This window comes from Lontra canadensis, unplaced genomic scaffold (genome assembly GCF_010015895.1).
Source record: "Lontra canadensis isolate GAN:19392208 unplaced genomic scaffold, GSC_riverotter_1.0 scaffold104, whole genome shotgun sequence".
Lineage (NCBI taxonomy): Eukaryota > Metazoa > Chordata > Mammalia > Carnivora > Mustelidae > Lontra > Lontra canadensis.
Window position 1 is genome coordinate 5,280,340 of NW_022631098.1, and position 27,249 is coordinate 5,307,588.

Genomic DNA, 27,249 nt, shown 5'->3' on the forward strand with positions numbered 1-27,249 from the left:
CGGCCCCGCCCCTGCCCGAGCGCAGGGCTCCCGCTCGGGCTCCCGCTCGGCCTCCCAGCCCGCCCCGCCCGTGCCGGGTCCGAGCCCCGCGCTGACCGCGGCGCTGACAGCCTGGAAGCGGGGGCGGCGAGGGGAGGGGCGGGAGGCGCGGGAGGGGCAGGAGGCGGCTTGGAGCCGGGGGCGCCCGCACGCTCGCCGCCGGGGCCCGACCGCGCAGCGGGAGCCGCGGGCAGCGCTACCCCGCGCGGGCGATGGGGTGAGATGCCCGCGCCCGGGGGCACGCCCGGAGCCGCGCGGCCGCAGACGCCGAGATGCCGCCGCCGGGGACCCGCAGCCTGCGAGGGGAGGCGGCTTCCGCCCAGGCCGGGCTGCTGCAGCGTCTGAGCGGCCGGGACCGCGCGCTTCAGTCCCGGGAGCATCCCCGACCCCGGGACCGAGACGCCCGCCTCTCTGCCCTTCCGACTCTCTCCCGCGGTCGGGGCCAGCGGCTCTGGTAGCCGGCCTGCCCGTGGAGTGGTTCTGCGGGCCCCAGCGCGGGGAGACATGCCCGAATTCGGGAGCGCCGTGACTCCCAGCCTCCCGCTTCACCCGGGGAAACGGGCTCGCTGAAGCCGCAGCCAGGAGGGGGACCATGGGAGGGACGCAAGTGAAATGGTGAGCAGAAGCCACTTTGGCTTTGGAGGTGTGGGGGTAAGGGGGGGGCATGGGCGGGCGCAGGGCCAGGACTGGAGGATGCTCTTGGCCAGAGACGGACCGGGATGGGTGGGGGCGCTGTACTGCGAAGGACAGGCTGCTGGTCTGGGATTATCAGTACAAAATACACTGGGTTTAGGAAACTGGAGCCAGCATAGGGGCGGGAGGAGCGGCCCTTCACCTTGTCCTGTCTCTGCTGTGGGAGGGCACTTCAGGAGTAAACAGGATGCTTTCTTATCACCCATTACCATTTTCTAAAAATTGATTTTACTCTGATTTGGACTTTGCTGCGGGATCATTTGTCTGACCCTAAGACTGGAGAGATGTCAGACTTGTGGGAATTAAGAAATCAATCAGTCAAATCTTATTTGTAGTCCGTTCCCTGGTTTGAGGGGATTATGATGGCAGGTGGGGCATTACTTGTTTACTGAATCGGGGTTCTGAGCTCATGGGGAAAAGCCCAAGCCACCTAACTAATTAGCATTAAAATACTTTTCTTTGACCTGAAGCAGTTGACTGAATGCCCCGTCCTCCTCTCAGAGGTTCTTCTTGGGGATGTAGCAAGATTGCTGCTCTGACCTGAGTCTCAGGGTTTTTCTTCCACGGGTCCTTCTCTTTTGACTTGGCCACCTAGTTTCATGGTCTTACCTCTCTGTGGCCTCACTCGCTGGCAGCCTCAAATTCAAGAAAGAAATGTTGTTTTCCTTTGGCTGCGCTGCCACTCCCCCGGTGGGGTTGGGTATGCAGACATCCGCCTCCTTCTGCCCTTATATGGGAGACAACTCACTTAAGAGGGGGGAGGTGGAGCTGAGCATGCGTCTCTGCTTTCGGGCAAGCAGTTTTCCAGCATCCTGGATTCACACTCCTCTTCCCACCCCCACCCCCCTGCGTCTCACACATACCCACTGTGGTCCAGCCAAATGCAGGCAGTGGAACGTGTCAACCATAGCACCTTGTCAGCTAAGGAAGTGTCATTTTATCATTTCTCAAAGAGGAGCAGCTAATACAGGCCTTTTTCTGCAAGTGGGTCCCCATTTCTGTAGGAAGGGAATGCAGAGGCCTGAATACTCATAAATCTATTCTTATGAGGACAGAATGCCCTTACACTAATGCCCTCCCCACAGTTAGTTCCTGTTGGCCTGGAAATCAGATGGCCTAAGTGGTGAAAGATGGATCAGCAATTATCTTTTCTAAATACCGCTTCTCGCCACCTTTCTACCCCTTGTCTACTCAGGTTATGGATCTGTAGATAGGGTTAAGTGACTTTCCTTAATTTGAAGCAAAAAACTGTAAATTGTTTTCTAAGGTTCTAATAAGGATGAGAATGTATTAGTGGTTGAGGTCATTCCCACCAAAGCCCTTAAACTTGGGACAACGAAGAAGAAGAGACACTAGTCCTCAAACTGCTTTCGAGGTTTTTGAAATCTCCGAATATAACCCCTTGTGCTCAGCTCTTGTTTTTCCTGGTTTCTAGGAAGACAAAACGTTAACTCCTGATCGAGGCTGTGAGGATTAGCCTGGGAGACTTCAGGGGCACATTAAGTGGGTCAGTGAGTCTTAGACACTTTCACTGTTGTCTGGGTGATGGATTTGTAAAGAATCCCTGAGAGGGGGCCGGGCCTGGAGACCCCACAGCCCCTGAGATTGTTTCAGAGCTGATGTTCTCAAGGTGCGGTGCGAAGAAGAAAGGCCCTTCAGATTCCTTTTCCTCGTCGGATGGAAATGTCAGCCTCGCATTCCCATCTTGTCTTGTGGAGTTGCTGTTGTTTTGCAGCTTTGAAATTCATCTTCCCCGAAAATCTCAGCGGTTCCCTCCAAGGCTAATAGTTGTAGCAGAACTTAAGAATTGTTGAGAGATTTCTGATGATAATTTGCAAAGAGTATAGCAGGATCTGAATAACTCTTCGATGGTCCAATCAAGTAAACCTTTCCCTTTCCCTATCAGGTCTTTTCCCCTTTTCCTTCTGATTCCCCCTTTCCTTGTCACTTCCTGTCCTTGTTGATGTGTCACTGCTTTTTTGCCCAGCCTGGCAACTGTCCACAGTCCCAGCAGTTTCTCACCGTGAATCACCCTCAGCATTGTCCCCTCTTTTGAGATCAGCCTAGAGCTGATCTGCCATGTTACTCTGCTGGTGATGCTTGTTTCTGTGAGTAGATTTTCCTTCCAGCTCCCAAAGCTACTAAGACACACACTATATCAGTATTTGAATCTGGGCCCAGGAATGGTGGTAGAGCAGGTGGTGGTGGTAAGTTAAAAAAAAAAAAAAAAAAAAGAGCAAACAAAATAAAACTTGACATTCTTTAAGATGCTAGATTACCCATCCTGGTAAATCTGTGCTTTGTGAATTAGGCTTCAAGGGCAGCCTTGCTGTGGAAAAGACTTCCTAAGACTGGGTCATTCACTTATCTTTCATTTCATTCATTCAGTAAGTTCATCCTGCACTCATTCAACAAACATTTGTTCCTACTGTGGCTGGGGACTACGTTAGACAGTAGGAGTAAGATAATCCGAACATGTCTCTGGGATAAATTATGACAGTTGGCTTCTAAACAACTCCTCAGGGGCTCCTGGATGGCCCAGTCAGTTAAGCATCCAACTCTTGGTTTTGGCTCAGATCGTGATCTCAGGGTCATGAGATCGAACCCTGCGTCAAGGTCCACACCAAGCACAGAGTTTGCTTCAGACTTTCTCTCCCTCCCCACTGCGCTCTCTCTCCCAAATAAATAAATCTTTAAGAAAACAATCGTTCATAATAATTGTTTCTCTTCCTTTTCCTTCCATCACAGCCTGACTTCACCCAGTCCTATCCACAGTGCAAAGAGCGAATCCATTATAACTCAGTCGGAGGAGAAGGCAGATTTTGTGATGATTCCCGCTGAAGGAATAGAGAACAGAACAGGTACTATATGTCAGCGCGCCTGGGTAGGCTTAAGGACCAGCCCTCGTCTTGAAGTGTTTGGGGGTCCTGATTATCTACCTGTAAACTCCCTGGCCTTCTCCCTCTCCGTAGTCTGTGCGTGCTGGGTCAGCCCTAGGGGCTCTGATGACTTTGAGCCAATGAACGTGGTTATCCTCTTGGAGAACAGCACTTTGGATGTCGTAACGGTCAAAAATCTTACAACAGTGTAGATGGGCCATTGCTCTGCCGGCTGCTGTGAATTAGGATATGACTTTGGGGCAATCCAAAGCCTTATTCAAGTCAACAGTTTTTATTATCCCTCTGTTACAGAAATAATGTCAGTAAGTCCTTGCCTTACATTTGAACCAGGAATATACAGTACGAGCTGCGGTGTCTGTGAGAGTATAAAGACCGGGACTACATTAGAGGCTGGTGTGACAGCCACAGAAGGGACCACAAAGGGTCCCCTTTGTTTAGACTTCCTCTGTTTCAGGCTCTCCTTTTTCTCACGTAAACAGAGAGGGAAGCATACAAGAAGCATGGGATTTCAATAGAGTTTTATTCATCTGTAAGGGTTGTAATGAAACTGAAACCCTCAGAAGAAAAACCGGACTTAAATTCTTGCCTCTAGCCCTGGAATTAGCACCGAAGAGTCATTCCTGTGACTGATCCAGACACTCTTGGGGCCTTGGGGAGGGAGAGCATTTACTGAGTGAGAGCTCTGGGTCAGGCACGGCGGAGCCCTGCTCGTGGCTCAGCTCATTCAATCTTCACAGCAACCCAGAGGAATTATCCTTATTACATTCACGCTTATGAATGAAGACACTTACTCGGAGAGTTTATACCCTTCTGAATTCCGGAATGCATTTTTAATAGCCGAGCACACAATTAGATGGGATAAAACAGACAAGGAAATAAGAGCAAAGAGACCCTAAACGTAGGAAAAGAAAACGAACCCACGGAGCGAGATTGAATACTTTGTGCACGTGTACTCTCATTAGTTTGGTTCCTGTGTGACTCACACAGCGTCCTAGGTGAAGGGGGCTTCGGGCAAAGGAATATGAACTTGGAGCCTCCCCTCTGAAGCTCCACAGCAACCGAGAATTTGGTTTTCACTGCGACTGGCAGCTCCTGTCTTTGTACCTGGCAGAATCCAGCTTCAGGGACGCCAGTTCCAGAGAATTAAGAATAGGGTCTGTGTGTCCCATACTAAGACTCCCCAGGAGGGAATCTTCTTACTTCTTAAAGGTTCTGTGGGGGATCTGTTTCCCCAGCCGCGGGAGCCCGAGTTCATAGCCCAGTTCCTTATATCTCGCAGCCCCACCTGGTGGAGAGTCCCGTTTGCGTCTTGCAGACAGGCTCGGAAGGCAGGTGACCTGAACCCGTGAACGCGGGGGACTGTGAACGCTTTCTGCTGGAAACTCTTCTTCAGCATGAACTGTACTCCCTCCTTTCATTTTGCAGAGGAGACAGACTCTCCGTTCTCCCGAGACTGGCGCCCGGGCAGCCCTGGAACCTACCTGGAGACCTCATGGGAGGAACAGCTGTTGGAACAACAAGAACATTTGGAAAAAGAAATGGAGGAAGCAAAGAAAATGATATCAGGATTACAGGTAGCTCTTTGCCGTGTGGTTTATCCTCAGTCACCGACTGATGCTTATTTTTAAGTCACGAGGATCAGTTGAAAATCATTTTTCAGTTTCGTATGACGTCAGAGTTGAATGGGGAGTTTAGACAGAGTAGTACTCGAAGAGCAGAAAATTCTTACTGTAGGGGTGCTCCCAAATGGACCTTGCGGACTCTCGCTGACTGCACAGCTGTTGGGATTTCTGCAAGCCTGGGAGCCATTACCCAACCCTTCTTCTGGCTCTTTGCTCATAGGCGGGTCTCACCTGTCCACAGCTACGGACCTGCAGTCGTGGGCCTTCGCCAGAGATTGGCAGTGGGAACAGTCTAGAATTTGTTCCTAGAAATTCTCTCGCAGGAAGAGCACAAGGGCCAATAATGCGGCAGTTCTCCATCTGAGTCTAGCTGAGGGATTTAGCTCCCTCCTAATGCGTTTCCAAGAGGTTACCAAGCCATAATGATCAGGTAACAGGTTTTCCTCGAGCAACAAAGCCCTTCAGTCTTTTCTATGCCTTCGTGCCAGCTCGGCAAATCTCTCCCTGAGGCCGACTGACCCACTTGACTTAGTTCCTACCCTGAGTGACGCCCCCCAATCCTCTGTCTTTGTGCATCTGTCCCTGTTTTTGGGGGGAGCCCTTGTCATGTGCTGATGACCCTGAAATTGCCTAGGAATATTCCTTTCTGTTCGTGCTGGGAACGGCCCTGCTTCTGAATTGTCAGATATTTATGGATACGTAAACAAAGCACACATTATGTGAGTGGCTCTGGCAGCCGGTAGGTGGTGGAGGGCGTGCTCCCAGCCAGCCAGCAGCAGGGTGGGGACACAAAGGGTGCCGAAAGAAAGAAGGAGATTGGTGCTGGGGAGAAACAGTTTGCATAATGTATGCCACTGGAGCTGAGAAGGGTTGGAGGAATGTTTACTGCCTAAACATTCCCAAGGAGAGTTGTTGATTTTTCCCCATTGGCTTTGTTATTTTTTAAATGTCTGCCTTTGAGATCTCTTATCTGCCACTCCACCAAGGACTGGTTTAATTAATATGTGCTAATTTTGGGATTACACCCAACCAGCTCTTTCCCAGGATGGTTCGCAGTATATGAACACAGATATTCATCCGTTTGGCTTTCGGTTTAATTTGCATTTTTCAGTCTGGGAGAAATTCGATGGCAGATTAGATAGAAAGAGAAGAGATTTGACAGGCAGAAAGTCAGCACCCTAATATTCCCTGCAAACAGAGTTGCTTTAATTCACAGCCACATGATCACAATGAGAATTCAGTTCCATTATAGAATACAATGGGGCTCACAGCATCCACTGGGCTCCTTAACTCTTTCAGTGGTGAGGGAGTTGCGTGCTAAGCCACGACCAGGATTGATGACTTATTAGCGTACCTCAGAGCCCACTGAACACTTTGCCACTAACAGAGTTAATGTGTCCATCATGTTGCTCTCCCTTAGCTCCCTGTGGTGTCATACTTGTCTTACACCTCTTGCCACGCTCCAGGGGATAGCCAAATTCATTTGATTTACTAATATTTTATAATTAGTTAGTGCTTGATAGACCAACCAGTGGCTGATTTTAAACAGTTTTTGTATACCATCATTTGTGATATAATTAGTGTTACATTTACTGAAATGGGATTTAACCTCTGTAACTCTTTTTTTTAAGATTTTATTTATTTATTTCATAGAGATTACAAGTAGGCAGAGAGGCAGGCAGAAAGAGATGAGGAAGCAGGCTCCCTGCTGAGCAGAGAGCCCGATGTGGGGGCTCTATCCCAGGAGCCTGGGATCATGACCTGAGTCGAAGGCAGAGGCTTAACCCACTGAGCCACCCAGGCGCCCCATAACCTCTCTAACTCTTGATTGAATTGGGACAGAATTGAAATATAAAAAGGGGACGCACTCTTAAATCTTCCGCTGAGCTGATAGGTCTCGTAATCCTACCTGCATGAGCAGTTCAGGTTTTGTGAGTGCTAAAGAATACAGTTTTGGGGGTCTTCTTGAGGAATAAGGTTACAGATTATGAGTACAGTTGATCTTTGGACAACTTGTGGGGGAGGTGACTAGGGGCACCAACCCCCTGCACAGTTGAAAATCTGTGTATGAGTTTTGACTCCACCAGAACTTAACTACTAACAGCCTACTGTTGACCGTAGGTTTGCTGAAAACAGAAAGAGTTGATTAACCCTTGTTTTGACTGTTATCGGTATTACATACCGTGCTCTTTTTTTTTTTTAAGATTTTATTTATTTATTTGACAGAGGGAGATTACAAGTAGGCAGAGAGGCAGGCAGAGAGAGAGGGGAAGCAGGTTCCCTGCTGAGCAGAGAGCCCGATGCGGGGCTCAATCCCAGGACCCTGAGATCATGACCTGAGCTGAAGGCAGAGGCTTAACCCACTGAGCCACCCAGGCACCCCAACATACCGTGCTCTTAAAGTAAACTAGAGAATAGCAAATGTTAAAATCATAAGGAGGAGAAAATATGCTTTCAGAACTGTAATGTATTTTGTAAAAAAAAAAAAAAAAATTTATATCAGTGGACCTGTGCAGTGCAAACCCGTGTTGTTCAGCTGTACAATATTAGAGCGGGGCTTTGGGATGGTCAGTGCCTGTGAAGGGCCCTAGGGTCTGTGCTTCCTCCCCTTCAGGGTCAGTGTGCCTCCCCCACCCCCCACACACTCTGTTAAAGCAAAGCCTGGTGTGGGGAGCGGAAATGAGGAGGACATCTGTCAATAGGTTTTCCTTCTTGTTCTATATAGGTTGCCCTAGGGAGTAAAAATTCAGAGTTACTAAAACAAACAGAAATCCAACAAACCCAAGTCAGTGCTCTAAATGTATTTTTTTTTTTTTTAAGATTTTTTTCTTTCTCCGTAATCTCTACACCTATCCTGAGGCTCAAACACACAATCCTGAGATCCAGAGTCTCACGCTCTACAGACTGAGCCAGCCAGGCGCCCCTAAATGTGTTTTAAATAATTCATTGTAGTAAACTTTTCTAAGGAAAGGCAATCTTACTGCTTTTAGTTCACTTTCTAGGTAGTAGAATTCAGTTTGAGCAGCTGGGGCCACGGAGCCTTGGAGTGAAGGATTCAGGCACATCCAGGAAGATGAAAGGGTCCTAAGTGTGGTCCCGATAAAAGGAACTCCCGAGAGACCCAAGATGAAAAATTGGAGGTATCAAAGGACCAAAAATTACCAAGGAGGTTTCCACGGGAAGCTCAGTTGTGATTTCAGTTTAGGATAAGCTTAGCAAGGTCAACTCTGGACTCCGTCATCTGATGGGAGTCAGGTTTCTTTCTGCTTCTGTGATTTTTCAGGCCTTACTGCTCAATGGATCCTTACCCGAAGATGAACAGGAGAGGCCCCTGGCCCTCCTTGAACCAGGAGTCAATCCTGAGGAACAACTGGTGAGTTCCTTCATCTGTGACTGGACTCCAGATAAACCGGTTTGTGTGTTTGATTTGCTTTTAGCTTTTGACTCTATTGTCCCCACCTTCTTGAAATGTTCTCTTCCCTGACCCCACCTCTCCTGTTTTCCTCATGTATTTTTGACTATTTCTTCCATTCTCCCTCCCTCTCCTCATCAACAAATTTACTGAGCGCCAACTATGCCTGGCACAGCTTCCTGGTACTGGAGATACGGGAGGACAAAGCAGACCTACGACCCCACCCTCACAGAGCTCACATTCAAGTTCCCTTTGAAACTGCTCAGAGTTCCCCTGGGGGCCCCTGCTGTCGGATCTGTTCACCTGGGCGGTGTTATCTGCCTCCCTGGCGTCATGCACTTCCCACCCTGTTTCTCAGATACTGATTTCTAGCTCGGCTCTCCCTGCAGAGCTGTAGACTGGCATGTGCGGCATGTAACCACCGCCCATCATCTCCACTTCCGTGTCCCATAAGCATCTCACTACCTTGAGTCCTAAATTAAACGGCCTTTCTCTCTCCACCACCAAAACTACTTGTCCCTTTGCACTCTGTTTCTGATCGCTACCGACCCCCACCAGATACCCAAAACTGAACATCATCCTTGCATCCTTCTGGCCCTTCCCTCTGTGTCCGGTAGGTCACCCAGCTCTGTCCATTCCCCTTTAAATTATTTCCATCCACTTCTCTCCTTTCTCAAAGCGAGGACCTTAATTCAGTCCTCCATCCAGTATGCTAGCAGCCTTCCAGCTGGTTTTCCTGATTCCTCTCCTGTCCTCCTCTAATTCATTTTCTATAAAACAGCAACAATAAAATTTACCTCCAAGGCAAGAGTCATTTTATCATCCCTTTGCTTTTCCTCTGACCCCCTGTACCTAGTACACAGGCACTTGTCTGAATTTCATCCACAGTCCTTTCCTTGCCCCTCCCCCCCGCTTGTGCTTCCCCCAGAGGGGAGGGGCTGTTTCCTGTTCTCTGTATTCAGGTAGGAGGCTAACATTGGAAAAGGTACATAGTAAATACTTGCTGAATGAATGACCTCTGAATCTCACGGTGTAGCTGCATAGACATCTCTTTGTGCCTTATATTTAGATTATAATCCAGAGTCGTCTGGATCAGAGTATGGAGGAGAATCAGGACCTAAAGGTATGTCAGAACATGTGCCTTTTTCCCTTTGAAAAAAATTATGGGAATATCACCCACCAGCCTCAGAACAGGGACTGGTATGAGGGACAGGATGCAGACTTAGCACTTTGTCTGTGTCTGTTTTATATCTTTGATTGAAAGAGAGAGACATGTCCTGACTTTGGCAAAAACGTAATAATGTCTTTTGAGTCTTGGTGGTAACAGGTATCCATGTCATTGGTTCCACCTTTCTTTGTGTTTTAAATGTTTCATAATTTTTCTTTTTTAATTAAAAATGGGTCTAATATCAATATGGTCATTTTCTTTTTTTTTTTTTTTTTTTTAAGTTTTTAGTTCATTTACTTGAGAGAGAGGGAATGTGAATGAGAGCACGAGGGGGGGTGGGTCAGAGGGAGACGAAAAGCAGACTCTCTACTGAGCAGAGAACCTGACTAGGGGCTGGAGCCCAGGACCCTGAAATCATGACCTGAGCCAAAGGCAGATGCTTAACTGACGAGCCACCCAGGTGCCCCCCAGTATGGTCTTTTTAAGATAATTTTTAAATAATTTATACTATATTAATTTCAGGTGTATAACATTGATTTGATATGTGTATATATTATGAAATGATCGCCATTATAAATATAGTTAACATCCACCACCACACAGAGTTACACATTTTTTTCTTTTAATGAGAACTTTCAACATTTATTATCTTATCAACTTTCAAATACACGATACAGTAGTATTAATCATAGTCTAGTATGGTCCTTTATAAAGACTTCTTCCCAGAATGCTTCTAGTTCAATGGGTTTTAACTTTTTTGGAGTCATAGGTATATGACTAAAGCCATTAGCACTCTCCAGGATATGCATGAGTATGTGCTCATGCACTCACTGACTTGAATTTTTAATAGAATTACTTTCAAGTCCATCTGTGGAGCCCATGTTAGGAATTTCCTATTTTAGATATGTTAATTCCAAACTCTTAATGTGATGCAATAGGAAAGAAGAGAGCAGGGTCTTCAGTATGGGTGTTCCTCTCCTAAAATCTTCCCTAGTGACAATTATATACGTGTCTTTAATCTGTTGTAAGGGATGGATAATTAGTATTTCATTATTGGGCTAAATGTGTCTTTGTTTGGTTTATAAAGAATAATGCCCACTTGGAGAATCCGAAGGACTCTATCCCTTTGTGGAACACATGACACTGGGGATAGGCACGTGAAGATATGATTGTGTGTTTCAGTTAAGGGAGACCTAGATTATCATGATTAGGTTTTCCTGTTAGTGAAGAGGGCTAACTGTAGGAATGAGAGTCTGTGGGAATGTGTGGTATCTTCTTTCTTGACAAGACGCTTTTCTCTACCCGCATTTGGGCCTGGGTAGCACAGGGAAGGATGGGATGGGTCTCGTTCTTGTCTCTGTGAGGCCGCCTTTACTGTTTACTGGACCGGATCTGCTTTCTGCCTCAGGAGAGGGTTAGTTGTTCAAGGAATGGCTATCTGAGTTTTGTGTTCCTACTGACAGAATGAGGTAATGCTTCTGATGCAACCCAGATGCCGCCATCTGATCTAACTATATTTGGTTTGCAGAAGGAGCTGCTGAAATGTAAACAAGAAGCCAGAAACTTACAGGGGATAAAGGTAAAAAGGAAGACATTTAACCCTTTAAATAAACTCTACCCGGTAAACCTGTCTACTGCAGAGCGTGGGTGGGAGGAGGATAATTGGGTCTGGGGTCTTGTATACATTTGCAGGAGCCTTGGGCAGGTGGAGTGATACTAGGAAGTATCACTTTGTGGATGAGAAGTGAGACATGTTGGGAAAAACACCAGTGTTTTGCTGAGGCTAATTTCTGACGGTTACGACTTGTTACGCTGTCCCTTCCCTCTGTGTCACCCTCACAGTTTTTATATGTAAAAACAACCAGTTTTTATAGTTTTCTTCAGTTCTAAAGAAGAATGTCCCCTTAAACATTGTAATTTACTTAGTGTTTGAGTAGGTAATAGTATTTAATGGCTTGAAGTGAAGATGGTGTGAAAAGATCATCCCTGAAAAGTCTGTCTTCCAGCCCTGTCCCCTCCCCCCACTCAGTCACTCAGTTCTCTTTCCTGGCGGTAACTTACAGTTATCAATAAATATGTGTGTATATGATTTTTCCCCCAATAATAGTATATTATACATACAGCTTGACACGTTGCTCTTTTTTCACTTAGTAGCATATCTTGGAGATCATTCTATTTCAGTACATAAAAACCTTCCTAGATCTTTTTTATGGCTGCATAGTATGCCAGTATATATTTACATGATCATGTAATCAGTTCCTGTTGATGGTCTTCTAGATTATCTCCAGTCTTTTGCTAATACAGTGATCTAGCTAGCAGTTTTGAATATATGTTGCTTTTCCCCCCTGGGAATGCATCTGTTGCATAAACACCTAGAAACGTAAAAGAATGTTCTTAAGCTGCTGTCTTCCCCTCTTCCCTGCACTCCTGTTCACGGGCAGACTGGAGCACAGCTCCACAGCGTTTGTCAGAGTCAGAGTATATTTCATAGCCTTGGTCCTTTGAGATATGTCAGAAAACAAAGCGTTCCATGCTCAGATGAGTCTGAGAAAGGCCCTGTAGGCTGGAAGAGTCCCATACTAGAGGACCTGAGAAAGTCTGCCATAAAAAGTTTGGAATTATTAACCACAGAAGTGCCTTTTCTCCCATGCAACACTTACTAACACTTTGGGAAAAGTTCTCTGAACTGCTGATGCCAAGCGCATCTTGGATGACCTTTGGCATGTACTGCCGTGGCTGACAGCATACTTATGAACGGACCCTCACCTTCTCCAGAGCCCACCCCATTTTTCTTTGCATTCTGTAAAGAGAGGAAAATCAAGGCCAAACACACTGCAGTGCAGCTCCAGTCCCGAGTTCCATGTGAGGTCACCATGGTTGGAAAAGTATGTTCTAGCCGATCTTTTTAAGTGTGTACATCCCACAGTTCTTAGGCATGGTAGGAACCAAGAGTGTCTAAGCTGAGAGACAGCACCCTGAAGCTGGTAAGATCATAGGATACTGGGAAAGGAAACCATAAGTCCAAGAGGAGTTCCGAGCATGGAAATACAATCCCAGTCCTGGTCTAGACTAGGCATTGGAAGGCAATGGGAGCAGGCTGAGAGGGATTCCAGGGATTCTCTCTGACCGGGGTGGCAGGCAGAAGTAGAGCCCAGCCCTCTAGAAGATGGGGATTTGGCAGAGAAGGAGAAGGAAAAAGAGCTCATCTAGACTCAGTATTTATATAGCCTAGATACAGATGAGAAAGCCAGGGTGGGAGGAAAGAGAGAGCATTGTCCATGGTCGCCGTCATGAAGGCAAGCAATAGACTGGTAATTTGAATCTCGGTCCGACTCTCTCTCTGGCATCATGCTGGCAGGAAGGCAGTGGAGGGTAGGGGTGAGTAATAGGTGGAGGAGAAAGAGGGTTTCAGTCAGCTAGGTAGGACAGTGGATAGGACTTTTCTTTAGGTGCTAGCATCTGGGAGAGGGACAGAAGAATCCCTGCTCATCTCCTTACAGCAAGACCTCATATTCTTTCCATCTCCTAGTTTGCCCGAACTATTGCTGGATACTCAGTAAGGGGTTTAAAACTTGTAGTGATGACTGGCTGATTGATCGATTGGGACCACAGTAATGAGTGAGCTTTTGTTCCCCAGGATGCCTTGCAGCAGAGGTTGACCCAACAGGACACCTCTGTTCTTCAGCTCAAACAAGAACTGCTGAGGGCGAATATGGACAAAGATGAGCTGCACAACCAGAACGTGAGCTGCATGAATGAACTCTGACCTCATGGAGCCCCAGGAGCAAAATAGGACACATGAAGTCCTGTTCGATCTGCCATCCTGACTCCTTAGCTTATTTCTGAGCTGCCCGTCCTCCGTGTCTGCAATTAGTCTTACTTCCTGTTAGAGTCATCTCTGCCCTCGGCTGAAAGCCCATACCTCCCTGGCCTCGAGCCCTTCAATTCTGAGCACGCTGAGACAGACAAAACCGTGGTGCTACCATTTGATTATCTTACTACAGAAATGGAGAGCAGCTGTGTGTTTTCGCCATAGCCGTGTGCTCTCTGTGCTCTGTGCCCTCTCAGCCAGCATCAGCTCTGGTTACTGCGTGGTTGGTTTCCTGCCGGGCGTGGCAGGCGATACCTCTGTGCCGGTTAATTCTTTCTTTTCCTTCTTGCAGGTGGACCTGCAGAGGAAGCTAGAGGAGCGGAACAGGCTCTTGGGAGAGTATAAAGTAAGAATGTGTATCAGTTTGGAAATGATTCCCATTTGACCTTTTATGGATAGTCTGTTGTTGCTGTTGTTCAGAGAGCTCTGAACACTCTGTTCTCATTGCTGCTTTCTGCAAGGACATCTTCTGGGTGCCTTTGATTCCGTAACCCTGAAGAACAGATAGCATGTCTACGAGAAGGAGTACAGAGCTGGTTGTCTGCAAACTTCTGTCTCAACCTTTATGTCTAACCTGCGTGCGTGCACGTGCCATGTGGCGGTCCTCCCACAAATGCTAGTTCCCTTCCGCCTTACTGTTCCAAGAACCCTCTGTACTGTGTCAGATCACTACGGTGTGGCATGTCTTCCTGTGTGGCTTGAAGAAAGGACTCTTCCCCTTGAGCCTCTCCTTTGCTCAGGTGGAACTTATCCGGCCAGCGGTGAGCTGTTCAGCGCCCTTGGCTTTGCACCCACCTGAAAGCTCTGTCTCTGTTGCAGAAGGAGCTGGGGCAGAAGGAGCGCCTCCTCCAGCAGCACCAGGCCAAGCTGGAAGAAGCCCTCCGGAAGCTCTCTGAGGCCAGTTACCAGCAGGTGGGAGTAGAGGCCCCCACTGACTTCCTGTCCCTCCAGCAGGAAGACAGCTTTTTCTGATGTCGTCTCTTCCTTGCAGGTGGACCTAGAGCGGGAGCTGGAACAGAAAGACGTCCTTTTGGCTCACTGTATGAAAAGAGAGGCAGATGAGGTAACCTGCCCTTTCGGGCCCCCCTTCCACATCTTTAGGGTCAAAGAGGCTATTTGGTGAGGGGGGTTAGAGTGCAGGGTCCAGGGGCTCCTGGCTGGCTCAGTCACAGCAATATGCAAGCAATATATCTTGATCTCGGGGTCTTGAGTTCGATCCCCACATTGGGTATCAAGAACACGTAAATAAATAAAACTTAAAAAATTTAAAAATAAGAACGCAGCTTCCAGGCAAAGAAAATCTAGTTTCAAATTCCAGCTTTTCATACTTGTTGCCATTGTGTGACCTTAATTTGCTTCATTTCTGAGCTTTAGAAATAAGACCTATTGAAAAAAAAAAAAGAAAGGCTCATCAGAAAAAAAAAAAAGAAATGACTCATCTGGAAAATAGACAGTCCACTTGGCACAAAGTCAGGCTCCAAAATATTTGTCTTTGTTCTTATTCTTTTCCTCGCTGAAGTGAAGTCAGGAGGTGCTGAAGCAGCCTTCTCAGGCCTGCCCATGGCCAGGCTGAGGCAAGGTTGGGGGTCCCCCAGCCGAGGCTTCCGTTTTGCTCATTCCTCATTCAGCAGTGCCAACCAGGTATCAAGTACCGGGGTTACAGCAGGGAACGAAAGGAGAAAAAGGTCTTTGCACTCATGAGGGTTAAATTCTAATTGAGAGCGACATGAACAGACAGACAATGGTATACTGTGTCAGGAAGTGGTAAATGTGAGTAAGAAAGATGAGGACATCTCGGTTTGGAATTCTCCCTTACAACAAGCGTCACTTTTTGCTGCCGTAGGTGACCAGCTACAACAGTCACAACTCTCAGAGCAATGGTTTTCTCCTTCCAGTGGCAGGAAAAGGAGCTGCTTCCGTCACTCACAAAGGGGTAGGTTCTTAGGATTTGTGTGTAGACCCCACTTCCAGCTAAAACCGGAACAGTGGCCTAACCATTGCCAGTACCCTCGGGCCTTTTGTACCCCAGTTCCCTAATTCCTGCATCTGATGAGTGCAGAGGATGTGAGACTCTTGCTGTCCGCCATGAATAATTAATGGGCAAACAATAGGTCCACTTCTGTGAAGGAAAATTTCTTAGCATTCATACCTCCTCCCTCGAAAATAAAAGATCCAGACTGGGAGCCTCTGCTGTACGGTGTTGAGCCCAGCGATGGGGATGTGGTTAGTCCTGCGGCCACGCCAGCTCAGCGGCACCTCCCTTCTGCCCCCAGACCAGCGACCTGCAGCTCGTTCGCGACGCGCTCCGCAGCCTGCGCGGCAGCTTCAGCGGCCACGACCCTCAGCATCACACCATCGACAGCCTGGAGCAGGGCCTCTCCAGCCTGATGGAGCGCTTGCATGCCATGGAGACCCAGAAGAAGTCGGACAGAAGGGTAATCCTCTTTCTGGGCCGGTTCTCTTGGGCCTGCACCAAAGAACTTCGTTGTATCAAGCTTAGTTGAGATGACGGCTTTGCCAACAGACATGTCAAAGGTTTTCCTCTAAGTGGAGCCGACTCTGCATCTTGCTCCTAGAAATTGCGTAAGGGTTTAAGGAAGTGTGGTTCTTGAGCCCACAGGAGTCTCTCTCTACTGCTTCTTGCCCTTCTTCTCCCCTGAATGAGGTTGGCATTGGATGCAGAAATATATGGGAAACTACATTGGAGACTAGAGAGCCTTTTATAAATGTACATTGTTCTTATTAGAATATATTGTCCAATTTTATATACTGCGGAAGATGGGGTAGAAAAGTATATATTTCAGGTACATTTTTATGATTTAAATTTCTTGGATAAATTCTCCTGCTGGTGATAACTCTTGGTATTTTTGTGTGACTCCTCAGGTTCGGGGCAAGTCACCCAGAACTCAAGCAGGTAGTGAATACCGGGAGTCCTGGCCCCCTAATTCAAGTAAGTACTCATTACTGCTCAATAAGGGCTCCTAGCTTATTAGATCAGAAATTTAGTACTTTTCTTGCTACTGACATTTTGAGAGTAGAATTTTTCTTGTGGTACTTCACTCTTACATATTTCTGTAGGAATACTTGAATCGAGTTACTTCTAGGATGTGAAGACACTTACCGGCCATCATCAGCACCATTACCCCAAGTACCGTTTAGCACGTGCAGGATGCTCCTGACTCAGGATATTCCAAAGATATTTCCAAAATATCTTTGGAAAATACACAATATCAAAATATTTACACCGAACACGGCAGAATATAAAACAACAAAAACATACACAAACCACCCTACAGTCCCAAATAGTACAGAAAATTTCCAGTTCTTCCTGAAGGCAAAAAGTTCAATTTCTTTGGAGATTTTCCTTAAAACTGGGGGCTTGGGTCTTTCAAAAGACTTGCGCCATCTAGTGGCCACGCTGAAGAAGTAATTTAATCTGCTCTATGCCTTCAAACATGCTGGAAACCTACCCTGCCTGGTAATTTCACTTTTATCGTGTATGTTACCTTTTTCTTTAATAATATCTACATTTTGTCTTTTATGGCTTACCCAGGCCTAATATAAAAGTACATAATAATCTACAAAAACCAAATAGTAAAAAGCTAACCATTTGTTACATACACAGTTTTGAAAGCTACATTAATAAACAAAATCTAAAGTAAGACACTTAAGATATTGGCACAATAAGAAAGATAAAATATTTTTTGTAGGGCAAATAAAATAATACGTAAGCCCCCAGATACCTTTTCTTCTTGAATGATGGATTTACACTGGGAATAAAAAATTATATTAGTACCAGAATTAGTTTCAATTTCTTTTTTAGCATTGTTTTGAAACAGTCATTTCTGGTTTTTTTTAAGATTTTATTTATTCATTTATTTATTTGTCAGAGAGAGAGAGAGAAAGAGTGTGTGTGCTCAAGCAGGGGGAGCGGCCAGACGAGGGAGAGGGAGAGGCAGGCTCCCTGCTGAGCAAGGAGCCTGATGCTAGACTCGATCCCGGGATCCTGGGATCATGACCTGAGCCAAAGGCTCAGTTCAACCAACTGAGCCACCCAGATGTCCCTCATTTCTATTTTCTTGAGAAGCTTTTTATTTTGTCATCCCCTTCAGGACTTTCTTTAGGTTAATATAAGTTGCCAATGCAGATAATTCTAAATATTTGGAAATTCTTCTTTAAAAATCTAATAAATTCCTTCCTTCCTGGAAAAATCCTTTTATGTATTTGCTGTATTTATCCTAAATACTGCAAGTATTCATAGCTGCTTATATGTAGGGAGTTAATCTAATTTATGTATTCACAGTTACAAGATCTCTCTCCTGAAAATAAAAAAACTTGTGTAACTCGTTAGCCTCCTACCTACCGACTTTTTTTTCTTATTCCTTCACATAAAACCTTGAAAAAATAGTCTACATGGGATCTTTTTCCATCCTTTCTTCCCATTCACTACTCAAGCCACCAGTCAGCTTTTTCTCAGCAAATCCACTTACTTAGTGTTCTTTTTGTTGGATCACTGTTGACCTTCTTGGCCTTAACCAAAGTGGTTACTTTTCAAACCTTGTCTTCTGTTGACTTCTAAAAATCACTGACTATTCTTTTTTTTTTAAAGATTTTATTTATTTATTTGACAGACATCACAAGTCGGCAGAGAGGCAGGCAGAGAGAGAGAGGGGAAGCAGGCTCCCTGCTGAGCAGAGAGCCCGATGTGGGGCTCGATCCCAGGACCCTGGAATCATGACCTGAGCCAAAGGCAGAGGCTTTAACCCACTGAGCCATCCAGGAGCCCTCACTGACTGTTCTTGAATAGTTTCCTCCTGCACATATTTTTCCTCTTTAACTTCGGTACCAACCAGTTATTCATTCAACAAATATTTATTAAGCATCCATTATGCAGTGCCCATTTTAGACACAGGAGATAAAGAGATGAACAGGATGGACGAGGTGCTTGCCCTCTTCAGATGTGCAGTCCAGTGAACTCACCACCGCCTCCTTCTCTTCTCTTCTCTCTCCAACCCTTAAATGTTGATCTGTCCTGGGATCCATGGGAGATCTACACCGAGGCCTTTTCATGTTTTCTTTAGGCGATCCCTTCTACTCCCATGCCTTCAGCTGTTCTTATGTGCTGATTATTTTTAAATTTATAATCTCTAACCCCAGCCCTTTTCTGAGTTTCAGGGCTGTATTTTTTTTTTTAAGATTTTATTTATTTATTTGACAGAGATCACAATCAGGCAGAGAGGCAGACAGAGAGAGAGGAAGGGAAGAAGGTTCCCCACTGAGCAGGGAGCCAAATGCAGGGCTTGATCCCAGGACCCTGGGATCATGATCTGAGCTAAAGGCAGAGGCTTTAACCCACTGAGCCATCCAGGTACCCCAGGGCTGTATTTTTGAATGACAACTAGATATCTCCCTATAGGCAGAATGGCATTTCAAACTTTTTGTCCAAAACTGGACACAAAATAGAGTGGGAAAAATACAGAGTATGGAATCAAACAGATCTGGGGGTGTAGTTTTGGCTCTCAGTAGAGTGTGTGATCATGGGCAAGGGAGTTAATTAATATATATGAATTTTACTTTCCTTGTTCATGAAATGGAGATAATTTTGAAGGATTATGAGCATTAAGTGAAATATGTGCAAATAACATGGCATAGTGTGTGGCAGATGAGAGGTGCAATGTTTATAGTCTCAAAATACCTTCCAATTATTTCCCTCTGGCTTATGCCCTGTCTTTCTCCATTTCATCACACCCAGATCTCCTGAAAGAGTAATCTTTTCTCTGAATCCACTTCTTTTCTTGCCTTTTACTCTTAAGGGAAAGCAATAATAATTATTTTGGATTTAAGAAGTAATACAGTAGAGTGGCCCTTGGGTGGCTCAGTTGGTTAAGCGTCTGCCTCTGGCTCAGGTCTTATCCCAGGGTCCTGGGATGGAGCCCTGCGTTGTGCTCCCTGCTCAGTGGAGAGTCTGCTTTTCCCTCTCCCTCTGCCCCCCACCCCACTGGTGCTCTCTCTGTCTCTCTCAAATAAATAAAAATAAAATCTTTAAAAAATTAAGTAATACAGTAGATTAGCGGAATAGAATTGAGAGTTAAGATAAAACCTATACATCTGTGGTCATTAGACCAGCAGATAGTCTCTTCAACAAATGGTGCTGGACAACAGTATATCCACATGTAGAGATGTAGAGCGTAGAGATGGACCCCTACCTCACACCATGTATAAAAATTAAAAATGGATCATTGAGGTAAATGTAAGAGCTAAAGCTGTAAAATTCTTAGAAGACATGGAAAATATTCATGACCTTGGATTCTCAGTCAGCAACAAAAAACAAAGCAAAGCATGAGCAGTAGAAGAAAAAATAGGGAAATTGGGACTTCATCAAAATTAAAAAGTTTTGCATCAAAGGACACTATCAAGAAAGTGAAAAGACAAAGGCCATAGGAGAAAATACTTGAAAAATCATTTATCTGATAAGGCAAATATACAAAGAACTCTTAGAGACTGACAACAAAAGACAAAGAAATCCAGGAATAAACAGGCAAAGGGCTTGAATAAGCGTTTCTCCAAAGATAAACAAATAGCCAGTCCACACATGAAAAGATGTGTAAAACCAAGAGTCATTAGGGAACGCACATCAAAACCACAGTGAGATACCCTAGTTCTAAAGGAATGGAAAATAAATGTTGTTGAGGGGGAGGTCCCAGACATTGCTGGTAGGGATGTCAAATGGTACACCTGCTGTGGAAAACAGTTTAGTGGTTCCTCAGAAACTTAAATACAGAATTACTCTGTGATCCAGTAATTCCATTCCTAGGTATATACTCAAAGAATTAAAAACACAGGTATTTAAAAAAAAAACAACAAACTTGCACACACATGTACCTAGCATTATTCACAATAGCCAGAAGGTGGAAACAACCCAAATGTTCATCCATCACCCAATGAATGTTTAAACAAATTCTGGCATGTGCATACAATGGAATATTATCCAGATGTAAAAAGAAACAATGCACTGATACATGCAACAACGTGGATGAACCTTGAAAACGCTAAGTGAACGATGCCAGACACAAAAGGGTATAAACATGAATCCTTTTATATGAAATGCCCAGAATAGGCAGATCCAGAGAAACAACCAGTGAGTACATCAGACAGATTCCAAGATTAGGAAGGAGGGACTGCTTAATGAGTATGAAGTTTTCTTTTGGGATAATAAGATGTTCTACAACTAGATAGTAGTTACAGTAACATAACACTAAACGTATTAAATGCCTCTGAATTATACACTTTGAATGGTTAAAATGGTGAGTTTTGTGTTATGTGAATTTTACCTCTATTTTTAAAAAGTAAGTTAGGTAGCTCTTTCTGCTCCCCATGCTTTAATAAAAATCACCTTTTTGGGACGCCTGGGTGGCTCAGTTGGTTAAGCGGCTGCCTTCGGCTCAGGTCATGATCCCAGCGTCCTGGGATCGAGTCCCACATCGGGCTCCTTGCTAGGCAGGGAGCCTGCTTCTCCCTCTGCCTCTGCCTGCCTCTCTGTCTGCCTGTGCTTGCTCGCTCTCTCTCCCTCTGTCTCTGACAAATAAATAAATAAAATCTTTAAAAAAAAAAAAATCACCTTTTTGCCCCCCCCCAAATAAGTAAAAATAAAAATAAATTTAAAAAGTTAAGAAAAATAATTTCCAACCTCTGCCTAGGATATAGAAGGCTCCTTCCCTAACAATAAGACAAAGTTGAGTAATCTAAAAGAAATCATAACTTTCAATTTCTTGAATCCATGAGAGATGAGATCATAGAGCAACCAACTAGCTTGAGTACAAAGATGTGCCTCCAAGGAGAGACTGGATGCAAGCACTGGTGCACTTGCGGGAGGAAGATGGCGCCACCATACGAATAGGGAAGAAATCAGCTAGGATTGTAATTGCTCAAGGCTAAGCAGAGAGGATAGGAACCCTCAGGGCCACAGAAGCAAGGGGAGTTTGCACCCACTCACAGGCTCTTTATGGACCTCCATTGGATGCTTATGAAAAATACTGGTTGTGGGGACAGAGTCTAGGGAGAGCCTATCTTGGTGGTGGAGGCCCGAGCAGCTGCCATGAAAGGAAAAGCGTGAAGCATTCTTTAAGGAACAAAAGCCTTAAGCCAGTAGGGAAGGGCAGCGAATCAGTTTTCTCCTCCCTCCTTGTCTCAGGCAAAGGTGAAGACCTATTTTGGCAAGGGAAGGAAAAAGGAAAAAAGAACTGTCTGTGCCTGGGAGACTGGTAGGACACTGTCTTGGGCTCATATCTTACTCTTGGGGGAAGAAGAGTAGGACCATTGCTAATGCCCCACCCTCAAGACTGAGGTTGGGTCATGACCACAGAGAAGCTCCCCTCATTGCCAGCCGATGGATGTCCAAGCACTGGGTAAGAAGCAACACCAGCTTGCTGTGGGAAGGCACAAGTGTAGAGAGATTGACTTGGGCGCAGGCTCACAAGTAAAGTCTAAAGCTGAAGATGGAGGAACATTGAAGAAAAACCCTCTAGCAATCCAGCTCCTAAACATAACTCTACAGGGATTTGAAGATGGTGGTGCCGCAAAGGTAACCTGAACAAAAATCCCAATCCCAGCTCAATTGCAGTCCAGATTAACTGTCCCTAGTACTGTGGCCTGGCAGAACGAGCAGTGGTCCTATTTCTAAACATAAATATTTGGTAAGTCACTCTCTACCATCATATACATGATGTCTAATATTCAGTAAGAAATTATAAGACATCCACAAAAGCAAGAAAGATACTGTTACGAGTCAATCAGTATCTACTTGAGAGTAAACTCGTATGACAAGGATGCTGAAATACCTAGAATAAGTTAAGAAAATATATGGAGATAGGATGGCAATGGAGATTTTAATATTATAACAAATCAGATTATAAGGTACAGTAATTACTGTTTTTTGGTTCTTTTTTTTCTTTTTTAAAGATTTTATTCATTTGACAGAGAGCGAGATCACAAGTAGGCAGGGAGGCAGGCAGAGAGAGAGAGAGAGGAGGAAGCAGGCTCCCCGCTGAGCAGAGAGCCCGATGCGGGGCTCGATCCCAGGATTCTGGGATCATGACCTGAGCTGAAGGCAGAGGCTTAACCCACTGAGCCACCCAGGCGCCCCTGTTTTTTGGTTCTTTTGATAAAAATTTCTAATTAGTCTTTTCTCCTATTAAAGGCGTAATCATAAGTACTCCTTAATTAAAATTTTTAATAAGTACCTGTATAAAGCATAGAGAAGACGCAAACCAAGGAATTTTGAGTTAAAAACCATGGGACTGGGGCACCTGGCCTGGGTGGCTTAGTTGGTTAAGCGGCTGACTCTTAATTTTGGCTCAGGTCACAATCCCAGGGTCCCGGGTCCAGCCCGCATCGGGCTCCCTGCTCTGTGGGAATCCTGCTTCTCCCTCTCCCTCTGCCTGCCTCTCCCTCTGCTTGTGCTTGTGTGCTTTCTTTCTCTCTTTGTCAAATGAATAAATAAAATCTTAAAAAAATAAAAACCAAACAAACCATGGAACCAACACATACAGATCCTGTGTAGCTAAGGGATGAGATAGGTTTTGTTCCTTTCGCAAGGAAGCATGAAGTCCCTTGGGATCCGAGTTTCTAAGGTCACTTTGCTCTGTGGTTCTTGCTCCTGCTCACGTCTCTCCATGAATTGCGTGGGCGTTCTCTACACCGTCTACAGGTTGGCAATGTCTGCGCCTCCTGCTCTGTGTCCCTTCTCCCTTAGTTGAGATCTTGCCTGGCTTCTTTGACCTCTTTTGACTCTGAAGCAACACTGCCTGTCGGGACCCTCGTTGTTCCCTGGGAGAAGTACCTGGAATGGGTGAGAAGTGGTGGCCTCATGATAGTGTCCGTGCCCAAAGCATCTCTTTCTGGCTTCATGGCCCTAGGGGTGACTTCCCGTGGATCACACCCCACGGACGTGGCTGGTGTTTTCCAATGGTGTGGAGGCTGCGCTGTGACTCCAGGCAGCTTCGTGCTCCTGGGACACTTCGAATGACTGGGAATGAGGCAGGGTTGGGAGCAAGCTCTGACCTCAGCATCTCTCTCCGACTGCAGGGTTGCCTCACTCACAGAGCTCCCCGGCTGTCAGCAGCACCTGCACGAAAGTGCTCTATTTCACTGACCGGTCACTCACACCCTTCATGGTCAACATACCAAAGAGGTGAGATTCCAGGATTGTGGTTTCTCTTTCACTTTTTGAAAGGACAAAGTAGTGACAGGAGGCGGACTCAGGGGTTACCTCCCACTGAACGAGCTGAGAGGTGTTTGAGGAACAGTATGGTGTAGGAAGAATACAGATTGGGATCCTAGTTGCAGTGTCACCGCTAACCAGTGGCGTTGTAAGGGACAAGTCATGATCTGCTGCAAAGTACAGACGCAGTAATAGTGCTTCCAATCCTGAGGCACAATTATGTTCCGCATTAGGAAAAATCATTTTGTAAGGGTTCAAAACAGCTCCTGTTGGTAGCCGTGGGTTGCAGCCTGGCCCTCCAGGACTGTTACTCATCGATCTCTGTCCTGTTTGATGATTGCATCTAAGCAATTGAGAATTCATGTTAAAAACCTTCAAACATACCTTTATACTCCCTTGTAAGGTAAATAAATGGCTTTGAAAGGAAGACTTCTTAAGCTCTGGAACCAACAGCTGAGAGAGGTAATAGGTTGTCCCTCTCCTGGAGAGTTTGCTTAGTTGGTCTGGGCTAACAGGGAGCTTTCTGAAGCTAGAAAGATGAAGATGGTGATGTCTGACTTAATTCTACCAGCCTAGAGAGATGGAATATTGTTGCAAAGAAGGAAATCAAGAGAACTTAGACGTATGGATAGTTCAGCCAATTAGATTTCAGAGATCTTATGGTGTCTGATTTCCAGAGTAAAACAGACAAAAGCGATCTGGCTGCTGCTGGAACACAAACATCTGTTTTAAATTCTCAGAGCACCCCATCCGTAATGCTATTCTTCTTCCCTCTTGGTGGCTCCCTAACCTCTGCTGTAGAATTGTCTGGGTTCCCAGGGACGGGGACCTAACAAGGCCATGTCATTTCTGCCTGGAGAGTCTTTGGCAGGGGCCTGGCTTTAAAGGTAACATCTCATCTTCCCAGCCTAATGAGAAGCAGTCTACGTCAGTCCTCTTGCCTTTTGTTGCAGGTTGGGGGAGGTGACACTAAAGGATTTTAAAGCAGCTATTGACCGGGAGGGAAATCACCGGTACCACTTCAAAGCGCTGGATCCTGAGTTTGGCACTGTCAAAGAGGAGGTACAGAATCCCTGGGGAGCCTGGGTGGTATTACTGCTGGTTCCTGAACCCCAGAGCCGCCTCCTCTGCGACCAGTACCCGAGTTCCCTCCCCAGGTCAGAGGAGTTTCCCAGAGCCTCAGGCCCATCTGATTACTCTAGACCGATGTGGTCAGGGAATGCACAAGGATCTGGCAGCTTCCTCAGTTCAAGGACTTAATCACTTTGACAAACTGAGACAGAATGCTTTATTTTAAAAAGGAGAAAGTTTTGTTAGTGAAAATAAAAGGACCTAAGCTTGAATGGAAGCTTGGCTTGAGGGGGTCCCTTCTCTATCTGTAGCTAAATCTTAGAAACTTCTCTGCTTCCTGTGTTGAGCAAGATAAACAAACAGGCATGAATATGTGGAACTGTGTATCGGGATGGTAGTTTCTCAGATAATTAAAATGAGGAACTTCTGGAAAGTCACGTCTGCTTATTCTCAACTCCTTGACTGTTTTCTTAGCTTACGCTTCTCTTTATAATCCATCTGCCAAATATAGGGAAGAGAGTTCTGGGTTCTTACATAATCACATTGTGATTAAAGCCATGTTTTATTTCATAAATATTTCCACACTGAAATGCTTTAATAGCCCTGTTCTATTAGTGGCTTAGAAAATTGAATGAATGAATAAAAAGAACTGCCTGTTCTTTTGGTCTTCTTTCTAACCCTTTCTTTACGATACCTGGGACCAAAATTTTACCCTTTCTCATTTTTGTAATACATATGCTACTGCTTTCTCCTAAGCACCTTAAAGTGCTGTATGATTAGTAATTTATTAATCCTAATCAAACTCTATAAGCAAAGCAAGGTTAGAGATGCTTTTACCATTTCACAGATTAAAAAAAACTATATATGTATCATATAAGAATATGTTATGTGATTTGAATAATATATAATAATATAATAGGATATAGTATATGTTGTATTATATATAATGCACATAATCTATTATACAAAATACAATGACATATTATATATGTTAAAAATATTATATATATATATATGTATGCATTTGTATACATTTTTAAGTTTAGGTATAACTTTAGGGACGAAACAAAAGGGACGTAGACTCTAACTTAAGGCTTTCCTCTGTATGTTCTTTATCCTCTGTGCTGAGGTCTTAGTTTTATCAGCAGCAGCCGTCTAGACAGATTTCCTGTCTTACTTATTTTTTCACTGTGGCTTTTTTTTTCTTCCTCTAGGTTTTTCACGATGATGATGCCATCCCTGGGTGGGAAGGGAAAATTGTCGCCTGGGTGGAAGAAGACCATGGAGAGAATTAATGCTGAGTGTTGGATTGGGGGCTCATGGAACTTGGCACCCCCTGGCTGTTTCACTCAGGAAAGAGGACTAAAACCAGAATACACAAAGAAGTTTCTAGTTTGTGCTGCCAAAAAAGAAGCTTCTCCAAGTGTGACAGCCCCAGGCCAGGACTGTTTCTGTGCCTGGCTTATGTGGTACTTAAAATCCCTGTCCACCTGTAGACCATGGGTTCATCTGGAGTTCCTTGTCCGTGGGAACACAGTGTTTTATTCTACTCTGAGGACAACAAACCGAAGGCCTTAACCAGTGGGAATGGATGATCCCGCTCCTGTCGGGGCATGGCTGCTATTATCTGGAAACTGGGAATTGGATGCATCACTCCTGTGTGTTACAGTATTACTTTAATTGGCCTCAATAGTTGCAGCAATCAGAGTCCCAGCATTTGTACTCACAGACAAGGCAAAGGTACCAGCTTTTTTGCTTCTTTGCAGCTATTGCAAACCAAGAGGAACTCCTGAGGTGGTACCAAAGATGAAAGCCCACTCTTCAGGAAGTTTTTGGATCGGGCATGGATGGTGCTGAATTGTTGATTGGATGGAAAAAGGGCTGCCCATGTTGTGCTATACTTCGCTAAAGTATAGTAAGACCTTGGGTTGCCTCTTGTGTCTTAACTGGTTCTGCAACTTGTCCTTTAGCCCACAGAGGGCACATTTCATGTACTGCTAGTTTTCTCTGGGGACTCTTCCACCGTAGAGCCATTTTTTCCCCCTTCCAACTGACGAACTTTGTGTTTGAAAGGAATAAGGAGTTAAAGTCTCCTTAAAAATCTAGGCGGGTATGGAAAGGTGCTGCTACCCATATTTCGTTGACTTTCTTTCTCTCATGACTTCCTTTAACTCATGGTGTCTCCGTTGCAGTCAAAAGGAGACAGACCGTTCATTTCAGTGTTTGTAATTTATGAGTACTGAGCATGAGTTAC

The 27,249-nt window shown here is 45.3% G+C and overlaps 1 protein-coding gene across 1 annotated transcript; it reads left to right on the plus strand.

The window, feature by feature from the left end:
* The first annotated feature begins 390 nt into the window (after nt 1–390).
* LOC116855533 (dixin) lies at nt 391–26,899 on the plus strand. Its single transcript, XM_032838342.1, has 16 exons — nt 391–654; nt 3,481–3,593; nt 5,058–5,206; nt 8,538–8,627; nt 9,736–9,789; nt 11,363–11,413; nt 13,472–13,576; nt 13,998–14,051; nt 14,525–14,617; nt 14,697–14,768; nt 15,549–15,638; nt 15,979–16,140; nt 16,589–16,655; nt 23,789–23,894; nt 24,878–24,986; nt 26,210–26,899. Exons 1-16 carry the CDS (start codon nt 632–634, stop codon nt 26,288–26,290), a joined length of 1,419 nt encoding a protein of 472 aa, XP_032694233.1. The 5' UTR covers nt 391–631; the 3' UTR covers nt 26,291–26,899.
* The last annotated feature ends 350 nt before the right edge of the window (nt 26,900–27,249 follow it).